General features: G+C 39.1%; 1 protein-coding gene across 2 annotated transcripts in view; it reads left to right on the top strand.

Moving 5' to 3' along the window:
* The window catches only part of LOC150080704 (circadian locomoter output cycles protein kaput-like), a 320,717-nt gene that overhangs the window by 181,310 nt on the left and 121,141 nt on the right, over window positions 1-18,266 (top strand). Inside the window, exon 5 of one of the 2 annotated variants that reach the window (XM_090381906.1) lies at window positions 4,803-4,888. The exons of the other annotated variant lie outside the window; for it this stretch is intronic. Coding sequence (XP_090238032.1) covers window positions 4,803-4,888 — 86 coding nt within the window. The remainder of the gene's footprint in view (window positions 1-4,802; window positions 4,889-18,266) is intronic. 2 annotated transcript variants of the gene reach the window in all.

Below are 18,266 nucleotides of genomic sequence, written 5' to 3'. Positions count from 1 at the left end.
CTAAATATGCTACTCGAGAAGTAAATACTCCTGTAACAATACCTCCGGATAAGGAACCTAATGAGAAACCAAATGAACGAGCCAAGACCCCTGAAAGAAGCAACACTACCAAATTTATATCCAATACCATGGATATTGATTGAAAGATAGATGAAGATGATTCAATTCTTGAGATTCATCCAGAGGATGACATTGACATGGGTAGGCCAATCTTCCCAAAAAAAGAAAAAGCAAAAGTAGACAAACGCAAACAAAAAAATCCGCCGTAAGAAACCAAACCCTCCATTTAAAACCAAACAATGCACACAGTGATTCAATGGAATTGTTGCGGATTTCGTGCAAATTTAGATGACCTCTATGATCTCCTAAGTGAATATAAGCCTGTTGCAGCATGCATACAAGAAACAAACCTGACGAATGCTGTATCTCTAACAATTAAACACTTCACCACGTATAGAAAAGATAGAAACTGCTCTAATGCAGCACACGGAGGAGTAGCGCTGTTTGTAAACTCTTCAATTCCCTCCAGACCTGTTCCCTTGCAAACACCGTTGGAGGCAGTTGCAGCCCGTATCACCATTGGCATAACGATAACATTAGTCTCATTGTATCTGTCACCAAACCACGCTTACACCCTTGCTGATTTAGATGACCTAGTAGGACAAATACCCGCTCCTTTCTGTATTCTGGGTGACTGGAATGGTCATAACCCCCTGTGGGGCTCTCAACAACTTGACTGCAGAGGACAAATAATTGAGAAATTCTTGGATAAACACAATCTAACTATTTTAAACACAGGTGATCACACATATGTTCATGTACCATCTGGCTCAAGCTCTGCCATTGATCTAACAGTATGTTCTCCAACAATATTTCCTCTCATAGACTGGACAGTTACTGACAACCCTCTTGGTAGTGATCACTTTCCGATCATCTGTAATTTCTGTACAAGTTCTCCTCCGATAAACAGAATTAGAACAATTTGGAAATTTGATAAGGCCAACTGGGCTAAATATCAAGAAATAGCTCATTTAGATACCATTCTCATTGCAACTGACAAGATTGATTCTGCAGTAAGCTATATTACACAACGAATAATGACAGCAGCTGAATCCACTATCCCGAAATCATCATTTAAAATCAGACTTCATCCAAAAATGTGGTGGAATGAAGCATGTAGCATTGTTAAAAGAGAAAGAAATCAATCCTGGAATCAGTTTAGAAAACATCCAACCACAGCCAACCTTCCAAAGTTTAAAAGAGCAAGGGCTAAGGCTCGTCATGTAAGACGAATGAGTAAAAAAGAAGCATGGGCACGCTATGCTGCCACAATAAACAGAGTCACAGATACTGCTACGGTCTGGAAAAAAATCAAACGTATCAATGGCAAATACTCACTCGCTATTTCTCCGATTCTATTTCTGAAAGGAAAGGAAATTTCTGAACCCGAGGAACTTGCTAATGCATTCGGCTTGTCTTTTGAATCACTCTCAGCTGTTTCCGCCTATGAACCAGCCTTTCAGATGCTAAAATGCAGTACAGAAAAGTATAAACTGAATTTTAATACCACTCTCCAACATTCATACAATCTGCCGTTGACCATGACTGAATTGCTTAATGCGCTCACAAAAGTGAAAAACAGTGCCCCAGGTCCTGATGGAATTTATTACGCAATGATTTCCCATTTAAGTGAAAGATCATTAAGTGTTCTCTTGCTACTCTATAATAGAATTTTCTTAGAGTAATATTATCCCAACAGCTGGTGCAATTCTTATGTGCTAGCCTTCCCAAAACCAGGAAAAGACCACACAGATCCAACAAACTATCGACCTATCTCCTTAACAAGTTGCTTGGGAAAAACAATGGAAAAAATACTTAACACCCGACTAACGTGGTACTTGGCGACTCAAAACATTCTGAGTCCAAACCAGTATGGTTTTCAGAGAAGTAGATCGACGCTTGATCTCATTATCAAAGCGGAAGCAAATATTCGGAACGCCTTTCTAAGAAATGAGCACTTTGTTATGATATGCATTGACATCGAGAAAGCATTTGATACAACTTGGCGTTATGGGATTCTTCGGGACTTACGTAAATCTGGTCTTCGGGGTCATCTCCCGAAATTTATTCCAAACTTCCTATCTAACAGATCCTTCCAAGTCCTCTACCACTCGTCACTTTCTGGAACATATGTTCAAGAAGAGGGAGTTCCCCAGGGCTCAGTGCTAAGTGCAACACTTTTTGCCATCAGGATCAATTCTATAACCAATTGTATACCTAACACAGTTGATGCATACCTGTATGCTGATGACCTTGCCATCTCATGTCATTCTCAAAATATGCGACTTATTGAGAGACAACAAGTCACCATTAATAGAATAGTCTCTTGGGCCAAAAACAATGGCTACAGAATTTCTAAATCGAAAACAACTGCACTACACTTCTGTCGTAAATGTACATTGCATCCTTATCCAAACCTTCAGTTAGACTCCCATTGTATTACATTTCAACCAAGTACTCGTTTTCTTGGTATAATACTTGATAAAAAATTAAACTTCCTTGAACATATAAAATATATTCGTACCAGCTGTCTTAAGAAACTAAATATCCTCAGAGTAACTCCTCTATGTCATGGGGTGCAGATCGGTACATGTTGCTACATTTATACCGCTCATTAATTAGATCCCGCTTGGACTATGCATCTCCTGCATACGCCTCAGCCAGGCCAAGTGTACTGAAATGGCTTGATCCCATTCATCATAGTACACTTCGAATAGCACTGGGTGCTTTTCGTACATCTCCCATTTTAAGTCTATATACGGAAGCCAGTGAACCGCCACTAGACCTTCGGCGACAAATTCTTCTCCTAAATTATGCTGCAAAAATCAGCAGCTTTCCACATCACCGGATATGGCAATATCTCTTCACACCAAAATGGGAAAACCTCTATCGAACTAAATCACGTGTCAACAAACCATCTGACATTAGGCTTCAAGCTCTAAACACTACCTGGGGACTCAGCATGAATAACATAATGCAGGATACTAGCATGCAAATCCAGCCATGGCAAATACCCACAATAGATATTGAAAAATACTATCAGAAATGGGGAAAGAATAATCTTCCAGATATTAACATCAGGCAATTACATCTGGCCCACTCCACTCAGTTTAGGAGTTACATGCAGATATATACAGATGGATCCAAGACTGCCAGTAAGGTTGGTACAGCTGTAGTCCTGCCGGATGCTATCATCGCCAAACAGCTTCCCTCAGAATGTAGTAATTATACTGCTGAGTTGTATGGTATTTTACTAGCCCTGGAGAAAATAAAAGAAGCCTCATATACTCAATCCATAATATATACCGATTCGTTAAGTGCCGTGAATTGTATGCAATGTAAATGCCCCAACAGTCATCCTCTGGTACAACAAATCTGGACTCAGTTAATGGCAATTCATGCACGTGGTCACCGCATAATTTTTTGTTGGATTCCTGGACACTCTGGAATCCCAGGAAATGAACAGGCAGATTTAGCTGCCAAAATTGCTTCAAATCCTATTTCTTCCAATTTCAGGACACCTTATGTTGACTATAAATCCGTTATACAGCAGACCTCTAAAGAACAGTGGAAACATATATGGGAAAAAGAAATAAATAATAAACTTTTTGAAATAAAGAAAGAACCCAAACAGTGGCGCTCCAGTCTGAGAGGAAATAGAAAAGAAGAAAAACTGTACTAGCACGACTGCGCATGGGTCACACATACCTCACTCACAGTTATCTATTAAGAAAGGAAGATGCCCCACAATGCAGTAACTGTTCATGTCCACTCACTGTAAAGCATGTCGTTATTGAATGCCCGCTATATCTAAGAGAACGAAAAACTGCTTTCTCCTTACTTTTCAAAAATTGCAATCAATTAACACTACGTAATGTTCTGGAAGATCGTCAAGATATGGATGACGTTTTTGTTTTCCTAAAATCAATTGATAAATATCACCTTGTTTAAATTTTTATCAGAATCAGCATCAACAGCAAAGATATACTAGTCAGAAATCAGTACATTATAGCCACAGTTGCTGATGCACCAACAAACCTAACAACAACAATGCCCATTCTCACACACACACACACACACACACACACACACACACACACACACATCATCTCTATGTATCTGCCCACCCACTTTATATCACATTGGACAAACATGTGATGCTGTTACCGAAGGAATTTCTCTATTTTAAAAAAGTATACCTAATAGAGTGACCATGTGTGTTTGTGTGTGTGTGAGAATGATTAAACATATAACAGAATAAGTAGAATATTAGAGAAAATTAAACAGACACCAAATATTGTTAGAATATAAAAATAAATTGTTTTAAGGCAAGGAATGAGAATAGGTTTAGCAGAATAGCGGTACTATGGAACATATGAACAAAAATAAATAAAATGTCATCAGATGTCATATAAGTGACTGAGGGTTAATACAGTCTTATGGAGAAGAGAACAAAAATATTAAGAAACATATAAGAGGACCCCTTTACAAACTAGTACTAATTTAAAAAAAAAAACACTTTTTCAGCTGAATGATAAATTATTTTAAAATAGAAGTAAAATAAAAAGGAAACACAGTAGATAAACTTAAAATGCACTGTATAAATAATTTTTAACAGCACTCAGGAGTACAGTTAGTTAAGAGAATTGGGTTTGATTATTAACATAAATCCAAAATGAAATTGAATAACAGTCATTTATTTGTATATTCGATTGTTATTTTCAATATTTCGCTGCGTCTAGGTTCCTTGAGCCGATGCAAACCATCCAAGCATATAACGTGGCGTCCAAGGTGCTTCAATACCGATCATTTGACTGAACTTTTAGGGGTAAGTTTTAATCTTCACTTATCATTAGTTTGTTAAATATATTCCATGCAAAATTTGTCAGTGGCATACATCTAATATTAAGTATTCTATAAATAAACAGCAAATGATTTTAAAAAAATCTTCACTCACATACTTTATGAAATGTCAAAAGTAATTGCTTAATTAATTAAGCCTCTCCCATATAATGGCTTAATAAGTAATTAAACAGGATTGCATTTCAAAAAGAAAAAAAAAAATTGCTACTAATTAAGTTATTGGTGGATATCATAACACAAATATAACTATTTTAAGAATAAATTGACACTACACTGCATTGTGTAATTTCATATTAATTTTAAATGATTTAATTACTAATGATAGCAAGTTGTATTGCTGAACGCTTCAGAATTTTACATCTTCCTTCTCAGCAACTATATAGATATAAAATTTAAAAAGTAACAAGGTGATTCATAATTCTCACAGCACAATGAGGAAGCTAATGTTAACCATTCACAATTCTTACAAGACTAGTAGTAGGATTGGCAAATAATGCAAGAAAGCAAGCTTATACAAACATCAAAAAAAAAAAAAAAAACTTTACACACTTTGCCCATCCATACCCTCCAATAATCTGTCTAGTTCTTCCTTAAATTTATTCAGCCATGTGCCCTTTTGTTCCCTTAACCAGTCTGGTTGCCCTTCTCTGCACCTGTTCCAGCAGATCTTCCTCCTTCCTAAAGTGAGGCCTCCAGACCTATATACAGTACTCAAGATGCAGCATAACCTTGTACAAAGAGATAATCACCTCCTTATCCCTGCTAGCAAGGTTTCTGTATATCATTGACAAAACCCCATATGATGTCCTAGCAGTATGTCTGCGCTGCTCAGAGAATTTCATATCTGACTGCACAATAACTCCCGGGTATTTTTTCATTTTCCACTACCCTGAGTGTAGTACCGCACAGTTGATAAGTTACTCTGAGATTACAACTACCATATGCAGTACCTTGCATTTGCCAATGCTAAACTTCAACTGCCATTTCTTAGCCCAACAACCCAATTTTCCTAGATATTATTGCAGTAGTTCACCCTTATTGTGGTCATTAACCCACCCATCCAACCTTAGACAAACTTAGACATTAAGCCTCATATACCTTCATCAGTATCATTCATAATGTTGGAAACAACAATGGGCCCAGCATTTGGGGGACTCTACTAATAACATTAGTCCATGAAGAGCTGTGCCCATTGAAAACCGTCTGTCTGTCTTATTCCTCTTAAACATCCCTTTATTCATAGCCGTTACTTGCCCTTAATGCCACATTGTTCCAGTTGTTTGTACAGCAGTCTTTTATGGGCAACAGTATCAAAAGCCTTCCTGAAATCCAAGTATGTGATAACAAAATTAATTTTTTTGCATCCAGTTCCTTGATCAGTGTATCATAGTAACCTATCAGATTGGTTAGACATGACTGTCCATTAACAAATCCATGCTGTGACTGCAGCATAATTACATTCCTGTCCAGATGGTCCTGCATTACTTCTTTAACCAGTGACTCCATTAATTTCCTGGAACAAACATTAAGCTAACAGGTCTGTAATTACTCATTCAACCTTTTGATCTCCCTTTATAAATTGAGGATACATTTGCACATCTCCAGTCTACAGGGACCTCCCCTTAAACCAAGGATGCACTCATAATTATGGCGGAAGACTTGCTTACTTCTTTTGCTGCCTGTTTTAATATGATCTTCCCCAGATGCCTTTTTTATGTTTGGCGTCAACAATTCCTCTTCAACTTTCCTTTCAGTTATCATAGTTATTTATCTCCCCATTGGAGTTTTATAAACTTCTGACATCCCGTACCCTAAAGAATTTCTCATATATGAATGTAGATGCAAAATCCCTATTCAATTTGTCAGTAGCCTGAACAGGATTATCAACAGTTAACAGATCCTGGAAAGAATGGTCAATGCTCGTCTTTTGTGGTATTTAGAAGCTAACGACCTCCTTTCCAGGATACAGTGTGGCTTCCGAAGGAACAGGTCAACACTTGACCATTTAATTTGCTTGGAAACATCTATACGTGATGCTTTCCTGAAACGTGAGCACCAGGTGTCGGTTTTCTTTGATATGGGAAAAGCATACGACACGGCTTGGAGATATGGAATTTTAAAAGACATATATAACTTTGGTCTTAGAGGACACATTGCCCTCTTTATCAAAAACTTCCTTACAGGCCAGTCTTTCCAAGTTCGTGTAGGATCCACCCTCTCGCGGCCATTCTGCCAAGAAGAGGGAGTTCCACAAGGATCAGTTTTAAGCATTACGCATTTTGCAATCAAAGTTAACTCTATGACAGAACAACTTCCTCCAACCGTAAACAGTACCCTCTTTGTTGATGACTTTAGCATCTTTTTGCAGTCATGCAATATGAGGATCATTGAAAGACAATTGCAGCATGCCATAGACCACGTCAACTCTTAGCCGACCGGGCTAGTCGAGTGGGTAAAGCACCTACCCGGCAACCCAAAGGTCGCGGGTTCGATTCCCGCCTCGGGCTTGGATCAAAGTACTGCAAAAAACTTGGGAGGTGCAATATGGCCACAGAAGCCGATGCGCCAACAACTACCAAATCAAAAAAAAAAAAAAAAAAAAAAAACGTCAACTCTTGGGCAGTGACTAATGGTTTTAGGTTCTCACCACAGAAGACTGTCTGCGTACACTTTTGTCACAAACGGAACCTTCACCCTGAATCAGAACTTAAACTCGGACAAGATAACATTCCAGTAGCACCCAAGACAAAATTCTCGGGACTCATTTTCGACAAGAAGTTGACATTTTTACCTTATATTCGTCAACTGTGGACAAAGTGCACAAGAGGGTTGAATTTCCTCCAATAAATGGGGAGCAGACCGCTCCACTTTACTCAGCCTCTATCGTGCACTTGTCCGATCTAAACTAGACTATGGGTCCCAAGTGTATGCATCGGCTAGAAACAGTGTACTTAGATGGCTGGACCCAGTTCACCACCAAGTCATCCGTATTGCTACTGGAGCATTTAGAACATCCCATGTCCAGAGTTTATATGTTGAAGCAACTGAACCACCACTGTCGTTTCGACGAAAGCAATTGTCTTTAAAATAAACCTTTAAATTAAAATCCCTGCCAGATAACCCTACATGGACATCCATTTTCAAGCCACGATGGGAAAATCTATATAACACTCGTCAGACTGCCAACCGGCCTTTTGGTATCCGTGTCCAAGAGCTGCTCAGAGAGCTCGACATCATGGTAGACAATGTTGCCCTATCACCAAGGCAACCACTTCCACCCTGGCATGCTCGCTTACCGTCATGTGACTTCTCCCTTAAAAATTGGAGTAAGTCCATAACTCCATCTTTTGTCTACCACCAACTCTACGCTGCCCGCCGTGCTGAATATTCCGACTTCTTGCTTGTCTTCACTGATGGCTCGAAGTCGGAGTTGTCTGTTGGATCTGCTGCTATCTTTCCAGGTCGTTCTATACCTGGAAAGAGTCCCCAAGAATGCAGCATATATACAGCTGAGTTGTATGCTATAGAGTTAGCCTTGGACCACATTAAAACCCATAGTTATCAAAGGTGTATGGTGTACACTGACTCTCTATGTACACTGCAGGCTTTATCTGGTATGAGGTATAATCCTCATCCATTTGTGACCCGGATTCAGCAGACGCTACACTCTCTGTCTGATTTTTCTTTTGACATTCATTTCTGCTGGTTTCCAAGCCACATTGGGATAGTGGAAAATGAACTGGCAGATGCTGTGGCCAGGTCACCAGAACCCCACAATACTTATTGCCTGTTAGTCCCCTATACAAACTACAGGCACTAATATACGCAAAATTACTGTCCCAATGGCAACAATCTTGGCATGAGCACGTCACAAACAAGCTCTATCAGATAAAGCCTGTAATCCGACATTGGCAGTCTAGTCTGTGCAGGAATCGCAGAGAGGAGGTTGTTTTAGCTCGCCTCCGCATAGGACACAGTCATCTTACACATGCATTTCTGCTGAGGCCAGATGACTGTCCTATGTGTGAGAACTGCGACACCTATTTAAGTATACGTCACATTTTAACCGAGGGTCCACGTTTTAGACACGAACGTGATTTTTATTTTACCACTTTTAGTCATCTGGCTGAGCCTTATATACTCAGTCAGATTTTATCCGACAATGACAATGTGTCTGCTGTTTTTAGGTATTTAAAATCAGTAAACCTTTTTACTTGTATTTAAAATTGAATTGTTATTCCTTTTTAATATATTTTTTACTTTTATACCTTTTATATCTATGTAATATCTCGACATGGTGGCCTAACTAATTAGATCACTGAATGTTTTAACTTTTTATATATGACCTGGATTTGGCTCATTATAGCCTTAGTTGCTAATGCGCCGATAAAACTCAAATCAAATCAAAAACTATGCTCAGCATCCATATATCCTATATTTTGATGGACTATTCACAGCAAACCACTGGGTAGTGACCATTACCCAGTGATATGCCGGACTGATACAAACATCCCCCACTTTTCAAAAGCGAAATGGGCTATATACAAAGAATTAGCAATACTGTAAGAAAAGCAGGTCCGGCAAGCATCCATAAACTTAGCCACAGAATATATATCTAACCAAATACTACAGGCAGCAGACCAAGCGATTCCAAAGTAATCCAAAACAAAATATCAGCATGCTCAAAATTTTGGTGGAATGATAAATGCAGTGTGGCAAAAAAAGAAAAGAACAAAGCATGGAACATCTTCAGGAAGTTTCCAACAATTGCAAATCTCATCCACTTTAAACAGGCTCGGGCAAAAGCAAAACATATTAGACAGACTAGCAAATGGGAAGCATGGAGACGTTTCGCCTCCACAATTACAAGAACTACAAAAACACAAACGATATGGACCAAAATATGACATATGTACTCTAAACATCCACACATTAACCTTCCCATACTAACTGTAAATGCTTGTGATATTACAACACCAGTGGAGATTGCAAATGCATTGGGCGAATCATTCATGAAAATCTCAGCCACAACATCTTACACACCTGATTTTCAGGTTTGCAAGGCGCAGGCTGAGAAATATTTCATAAACTTCAAATCGACATCTAGTGCCCCATACAATCTCCCCTTCACAATGACAGAATTGCACCATGCTTTAGCCACCACCAAACTCAGTGCAGCAGGACCAGATGGAATACATTACATCATGATAGCAAAACTTACTGAACCAGCCCTTAAGACATTGCAACCAGGGGACTTACTTGTAGAAACGGTTAACAGCAGACATTCTGAAAAACTCTTAAAAGTGACAAACTTTGCTAAAATTCCAGTGAAGGTAACTCCCCATGCAACCCTAAATGCATCTAAGGGTGTTATATCTAGTTGGGACCTTTTGAATGTTACAGAAGAAGAAATTAAAGAAGAGCTTTAGGAACAAAACGTAATTGCTGTCAAAAGAATTATGACTAAAAGGGACAATATACTCACATCCACCAGAAATATCATTCTCACCTTTAACAGTCCAAATCTACCCTCATCAGTAAAAGCAGGTTATCTACATTGTCGCATTTGTCCTTATATTCCTAATCCGTTGAGATGCTATAAATGCCATAAGTATGGCCACCCTCAAACGGCATGCAGAGGGAACACAGTTTGTCCCAACTGTGGATCCTCCGAACACAGTCAAAATGACCTGTCCTAATTGCAAAGGTAACCATCCTGCTTACTCTAAAACATGTGAGAAGTGGAAAATGGAGAAAAAAATTATAAAATATATAGTTGAAAACAAAGTTATCAGGAAGCAAGAAAATTAATTGCACCCAGTATAGCTAACTGTACCTATGCCAGCATTGCAAAAAAATATCAAACAAAAAATATCAAATAGTCACGCAAACTGATGTTACCATTCCATCCAACATATCAATCTCCGACTGGGCTCGAGCTGTCCTCTCTCAGCAGCAGTCCCATTCCCTGAAGCACTCAGACCAATCAAGTAATACGCCTCTTATGATTCCAGCAAAATCTCCTCATCCACCAGTGATTGCTACTACTCCAAATATTCCTAGTTCAACTTCAAAAAAGATTATTCAAGACACATCAATGGATCCAGAGTACTCATCCAAACAGGAAGATCCGATTCTGGAAATATTTGTAAAAAGAAGATATGGACACAGATCGCCTAACCTTTCCAAAAAGAGACAAACCAAATCCAGAACGTCAGATATAGCTTCTTCTAAACTCAAATAATGCCTTATATTTTACAGTGGAATTGTTAGAGGCTTTCGTGGCAACATCGATGACATTCAGTACTTAATTAGATGCTACTCTCCAGTGGGTTTCTGTCGGCAGGAAACCTATTTAACTGCTCAAATTTCTGTTTCCATAAAAAACTACTCAATCTATCGAATAGATCGGAATACATCCAGCTCTGCTCGTAGTGGTGTAGCTATTTTGATTAACTCAAAGAGTTAATCAAAATAGCTACACAAAATAGCTAGTGGTGTAGCTATTTTGATTAACTCTTTGAGTTAATCAAAATAGCTACACCACTAGCCAAATCATTCTCCAAACCCAAATTGAAGCCATTGGTGTGCGTCTGATTACTCAGATTGCATTTACACTAGTCTCAGTCTATCTCCCACCAAATTATAAAGATCTCGAAGAACATTTAATACAGCTAATTTCCTTTTGGAATTTAGGCTACCACCCTTTATGGGGATCCTCTAAATTAGATAGACAGGGCACACTGATTGAAACTCTTCTAAATAAACAAAAGCTCACCATTCTTAATAGTGGTGCACATACCCACATTAGCATTAGTAGAGGCATATGATGTAAGAAAGCAAGCTTATTCAGCATCAGCCAAAAAAAAAAAAAAAAAACCACAACCACTACTCCCATTTCACCCCTCCGTTCGTTCGAAATACCTGTCCAGCTGAGCCTTAAATTTGCTTAGGCTATCAACTTCAACAACAAGTGATGGAAGTCTATTCCACAAACCAACTGCCCGCTGGCTAAAGGCAAATTTCCGCACATCTATCCGACATCCGTCCTTCCTCAATTTGAATTTATGCCCTCTCAGGTGATTATTCTGAGCAAGAAGAAGAATCCCATCGGTTGAGCATGCTCAAGCCATTCAAAGCCTTATACACCTCTATCAGATCACCTCGCCGATGCCTAGTCTCCAGACTCTGTAATTTGCAAAACTTAAGCCTTTCTTCGTAAGAGCAACCCTTTGTTCAGGACACCATGAGCTACTCTTGCAGCTCGTCTGCACTGCTCAGAGAACTTCATATCTGCCTGCACAATTACCCCCAGGTCCTTTTCATTCTCTACCGGTGTCAGCGTAGTACCACAGAGTTGATACGTTAATCTGGGGTTACTGTTTCCCATATGTAGTACTTTACATTTGTCAATGTTAAACTTCATTTGCCACCTCTCAGCCCATCTGCTCAACCTTTCCAGATCCTGTTGCAGCAGTGTAGCATCAATAGTGTCCTTAACAACCCTGCCAACCTTTGTATCGTCTGCAAACTTGGACATTAAGCTTGATATACCATCATCGATATCATTTATAAATACAAAAAACAACAATGGACCCAACACTGAACCCTGAGGAACTCCACTAATAATATTAGTCCACGTTGAGCAGTGTCCATTGATTACCACTCTTTGTCTTCTGCCACACAACCATCCCTTTATCCATAGCAGCAATTTGCTTCCAGTGCCACACTCCAATTTGTGCAGCAGTATTCGATGCGCAACAGTATCAAAAGCCTTTCTAAGATCCAAATATATAATATCAAAGTTATTCCCTGCATCCAGTTCTTTTGTGACTACATCATAGTATCCAATCAAATTGATCAGACAAGACCTGCCCTTAACAAAACCATGCTGTGTCTGAGCTATAACTGAATTCTTGTCCAGATGATCCTACAGTGCTTCTTTAACCAGTGCCTCCATTAATTTTCCTGGAACCGAAGTTAAACTAACAGGTCCATAATTACTTGTGTCAGCCTTTGATCCTCCTTTGTGAATTGGGGTTACATTTGCACATCTCCAGTCTATGGGTACCTCCCCTGAGTCCAAAGAAGCTCTCATAATTATGGCTAGGGGTTTGCTTACTTCCTTTGCTGCCTCCTTTAATATAACTGGATAGATCCCATCCACCCCGGGTGTCTTTTTTATGTTTATCCTCAACAATTTCTCCTCCACTTTCTTCTCAGTTATTAGAAAATCATCTAGCTCACTGCCAATGTTTACTTCACCTATGACATTCCCCTTCCTGAATAACTCCTCATGTGTGAATATAGATGCAAAATACTTGTTTAGATTGTTAGCCACCTGAGCAGGATCCTCAACTGTTGAGCCATCAACATCCAGTGGACCAATCTGATTCATCCCTTTCCTTCTTGAGTTTAAATAGGTAAAGAACTCTTTTCTGTTTTTCTTTGCATCCTTTGCCAAGGATTTCTCATAATCTGCATTTGCCTGCCTAATCCTTTGTGACTTGGTTACAGACCAACTTATATCTATCATAGGCTTCCATGTCACCCATTAATTTGTATGTATCCCATGCATTTTTCTTCTCTGCCATATGTCTCATTAGTTCATCTGACATCCATTTAGGCCTATACCTTGAACAGTATTTCTTAGTTGGTACGTAAAGCCTAGTAGCTTCCAAGATAAGTTCTTTGAATGCTTCCCATTTTGAATTTGCTGTTGGTAACATCATCAGTTGGTCCCACTGTATAGAATTTAAATACTGTCTCAGACCATCATAGTCGCCTTTACGAAAGCAAAACCCTTCCCTTTACCTCTGATAGTAGTTACCTACTTGAGTAAATCCCACTTCAGCACACTGTGATCACTGCCACCTAGTGTTTCCTTTATCTGCAGATTCATAATGCATGAAGAATCACTACTGATAATCAGATCAAGAGTATTAATCCCTCTAGTTGCCTCCCGAACATGCTGGCGTAGAAAACAATCATCCAATAAATCCACAAAAGCTTTGCTAGTGTGTGTGAGTGACCAACCCACAAATTCCATTCAATATCTTGGAAATTAAAATCCCCCATTATAAGACTGTCTGATTTGCTGGCCCATTCTATTTCCCTGTACAGTATCTTATTATACTCATCAGAGTCATTAGGCCTATAGCACACTCCTACTCTCAATTTTGATTTCCCTATGCTTATGTCACACCAAACTGACTCGACACTGCCCTGTTCATCGATGTCAACTGGCTTCACTTCCTTGGATTTTATGTGTTTTTTAACTAATAGCATAACCCCTGCTCCCTTCCTATCCTGCCACCTAGTTCAGTTCTGCATTCCTTATATCTGTGTGACACTATGTCTCTGATATCCCAAAAATATCTGCCTTTGATGTATTGAGCAATACCTCAAATTTATCAAATTTATTTACTAAACTCCTAGCATTGGTGTACACACAAGTATACATGCACTTGTTTCTATTCTTAGCTACCCTAACACAACCCATGTGTTTACTTGTACCGCAATGACTTCCAGCAGTTTCTGAAATATCCTGCATCTTATTTTTCAGGCTTCTGCTCATTCCAATAGAAGCAGTGCAAGAATCTCTTTCACCTCTGCCAGTGGCTACTGTTAATCTATTCGTCTTTGTCTCCCCCTCAAGCTAGCAGTTTTCCAACCCACCTAACACTGCCTCGATAGCATCAGCAAATATTCTTGCACCCTTTCTATTTAAGTGTATCCCATCCCTGTAGAAGCAATCTCTCCTGTTAACAAGTACAGTCCAGGCTGAAAAAAATTCTACCCTCTTGAGCCTTGCACAATCTTTCCAGGGCCGAATTGATCGACAAGGCTCTCATCATATACTCCCTCCTATCGTGTCTGGGCAGAATTGCAGACACTTTCAAATTCAACCCTACTTCACGGCTTTTTTTCAACAATGACCTGTACTTGTTAAGTAATTCCGCTGGTCTCCTACTCTTAATATCATTAGTGCCAACGTGTGCAACTATATCACCTTTTGTGCCCTTAAAAGATGATATTCGCTCTACAATGTCATCAACCTTTGCCCCTGGCAGACATACCCCGGTCCTGTTCCACCTATCCTTTTTACAAAGCATGTTCCCCATTTCCCTGACAGTAGAGTCACCAACAACTACTAGTTCCTGTGGTACCAGAGCATTCTGCCTTGGTGGCTGCCTCTGTGTTGCAAGATGAAGATGTACAGAGGTCTGTTCAGTAGTTACCTACTGGACAGTAGGTAACTACTGGACTGATTAACTGAGTAACTAAGTAACTGATTATATCACATCCCGTCTTTTAATTGCAGCTAAATACTCAATTCCATTATCAAAGCCCCCAACCTTACGGCACTTCAATTACTGGTGGAACGAAGAGTGCACGAAAGGAAAGAAGGAAAAAAATAAAGCATTCAATTTATTTTGTCAATTTCCTACGAAAGCTAATTTAATTAGCTACAAGAAGCTAAGGGCAAAAGCGCAGTTCATTCAAAGGCAAAGGCAAATCCAAGAAATATTCTTGGACTCGGTTTGCATGTACTATCAACAGAAATACCGACTTTGGATTAATATGGAAGAAAATTAGGCAGCTTCTGAGAAGTTTCCAATCATCCCTTCCCCAATTCTTTCATACAGTAGGGAAGAACTCTCTGGGCCTCTAGATATAGCGAATGCCTTGGGCAAAACCTTTGCCCAAGTCTCAGCTGCATCAAACTACACTCCCAATTTTCAAAAATATAAGACCAACACCAAACAGAGACCCATCAACTTTAGAGCCTCACTATCACTTCTGTATAATAAGCCTCTTGAATATTGTGAACTTTTACAAACCGTCAGAACAACACGAAACAGTGCCGCTGGGCCAGATGGCATATATTATATCATGCTGCAGCATCTCGATGAGAAAAACTTACAAATGCTGCTAGTCTTCTTTAACCGGATCTTCCTGGAAAATATTTATCCAACCTCTTGGCACTATGCTACAGTTTTGGCCTTTTTGAAACATGGAAAAGATCCCTCCAGTCCTAATAGCTACAGGCCAATCTCTCTGTCAAGTTGCCTTGGTAAAATTCTTGAAAAAATGATCCACAGTCGACTCACCTATATCATTGAAACTCATCGTCTACTGAGCACATGGCTTTGGCAAAAATAGGTTCTCTCTAGATCTTATGATCAAGGCTGAATAAAATTCGCAATGCCTTTGTGAAAAACAAACACCTTGTCATGGTCTCCATAGATATATAGAAGGCATTTGATACTACTTGGCGGTATGGCATTCTCAGTGACCTACATAATCTTGATTTACGAGGCAACCTGCCTATATTTATTAGGAACTTCCTCCAGAGCCGCTCTTTCTAGGTTCGATACCAAAATTCCTTTTCTGCTACATTTTCGAGGAAGGAGTACTACAGGGGTTGGTATTGAGTGCAACCCTATTTGCCCTTAGAATTGATTCCATTACAAAAGAACTTCCAAATACTGTGGAAGCCTATCTTTATGCTGACGATTTCTCTATTTCTTGCCATTCTCAGAGAATGAGATCTATTGAAAGAAAATGCAGATGTCCCTCAATAAAGTACAAAAATGGGCGGAGTTCAATGGATATTGTCTTTCTCATCAGAAAACAGTTGCGATCCACTTTTGCAATCAACGTAAATTACATATAGACCTACAAACCATCAGATATCAAATTCCTCCATCCCGATTGCCAACAGTATTAGATTCTTGGGATTGATACTGGACAGCAAGTTAAACTTCTTTGAGCACATTAAAGTAATAAGTACTACCTGCCTAAAAAAGCTGAACATGCTAAGAGCTCTATCTGCCCTGTCTTGGGGAGCAGATCGTACAACTTTGCTGCTCTTATATAGAGCACTAGTTAGATCCCGTTTGGATTACTGTGCCTCAGTCTATGATTCTGCCTGAAAGAGTGTATTGTACGGGCTCGATCCTGTACAACACAATGTGCTGCGGATTGCTGTTGGTGCTTATAGGACATCTCCAACCCATAGTCTATATATTGAAGCCTATGAGCCCCTCCGTACCTCCGCAGAAAAATGTTACTACTTAAATATGCAGTCAATACAAAACCGTTCTCTGCACCCCATTCAGCTTTATCTCTTTAATCCATCATTTCAAAATCTCTATAGAAATAAACCAAATAAAATACGATCAGCAGGCCTACAGCTCCTTGAAATATCACGGAATTGGAATGTTCCTCTCCACAGTAGGCAGCAGATAAATAATTTTTCTCATCCACCATGGACTCCCTTTCCTCAACTGACTTGTGATAATTATTTCCTCCAATGGGGAAAGAATCGTCTACCGACTCTGAATGTGCAACAACTCTATGCTAGCCATATTCAAAACTATTTTGACTTCTTATCGATATATACTGTTGGTTTCAAATCTGATTCAACTGTTGGAGCAGCAGCAGTGTTTCCCTCTGCCATCATATTAGCTTCTCTTCCACCTGAGTACAGCAGCTTTTCAGCAGAATTATATGCAGTTCAATTAGCTCTAGAAAATTTCTGCCCTCAGCAGAAATTTTCTAGACACCATTTTATCAATAAAGCATATTTTAATAGATTGTGTTAATTTTATCCATATTCACAATATATATTTTACTACTTTTACTCATCCTACTGGGCCTTATACATTCAGTCAGATTTTATCAGACAATGACCACGTGTGAGCAGTTTTTAAGTTTTTACAAGTTATTAATATATACACACATAGCTAAATTGGATAATTTACTACTTTTAAACTTATACTTCCTTTTATATATATATATCAGTTTGATGAGGTAACATTTTTAAAGTTTACCAGAATTTATCTTCGTTGATATTTTAATCTTTTCTTGGTGCAGTATAGCCGTAGTTGTTTTTGTGCCGATAAAATCAAAATCAACCAATCAAGCTAAAAGTTTATCAAACTGTAACAGGGTACTTAGTGATTTTGTAATAACTGAGTGCAAAGTGGAGGAGAAATTGTTGAAACATAAGAAAAGGCACGTGGGGTGGATGGGATCTATCCAGTTATATTAAAGGAGGTGGCAAAGGAAGTAAGCAAACCCTTAGCCATAATTATGAGAGCATCCTTGGAATCAGGGGAAGTCCCGACAGGCAGGAGATTATTATTTTTATTAGCCATATGGTGCAAGGAAACCTGAGGCTTTTGCTGCACCAGCCAAAAAAAAAAATTCTGAGTTACCCCTGAGAGAGAGAGAAAGAAATAGAAGGGAATCACCAAGAAAGAGAAGAATGATGATATCCAGCTCAGGACGCTGGGTGTGCCAAGCCCATGCTCACCAGATGTGAGATGTGCAAA

This window comes from Mastigoproctus giganteus, chromosome 9 (genome assembly GCF_048544385.1).
Source record: "Mastigoproctus giganteus isolate SK-2022 chromosome 9, ASM4854438v1, whole genome shotgun sequence".
Taxonomy (NCBI): domain Eukaryota; kingdom Metazoa; phylum Arthropoda; class Arachnida; order Uropygi; family Thelyphonidae; genus Mastigoproctus; species Mastigoproctus giganteus.
Note: the sequence above shows the minus strand (reverse complement) of the source record. Positions and strands in the feature narration are given on the sequence as shown.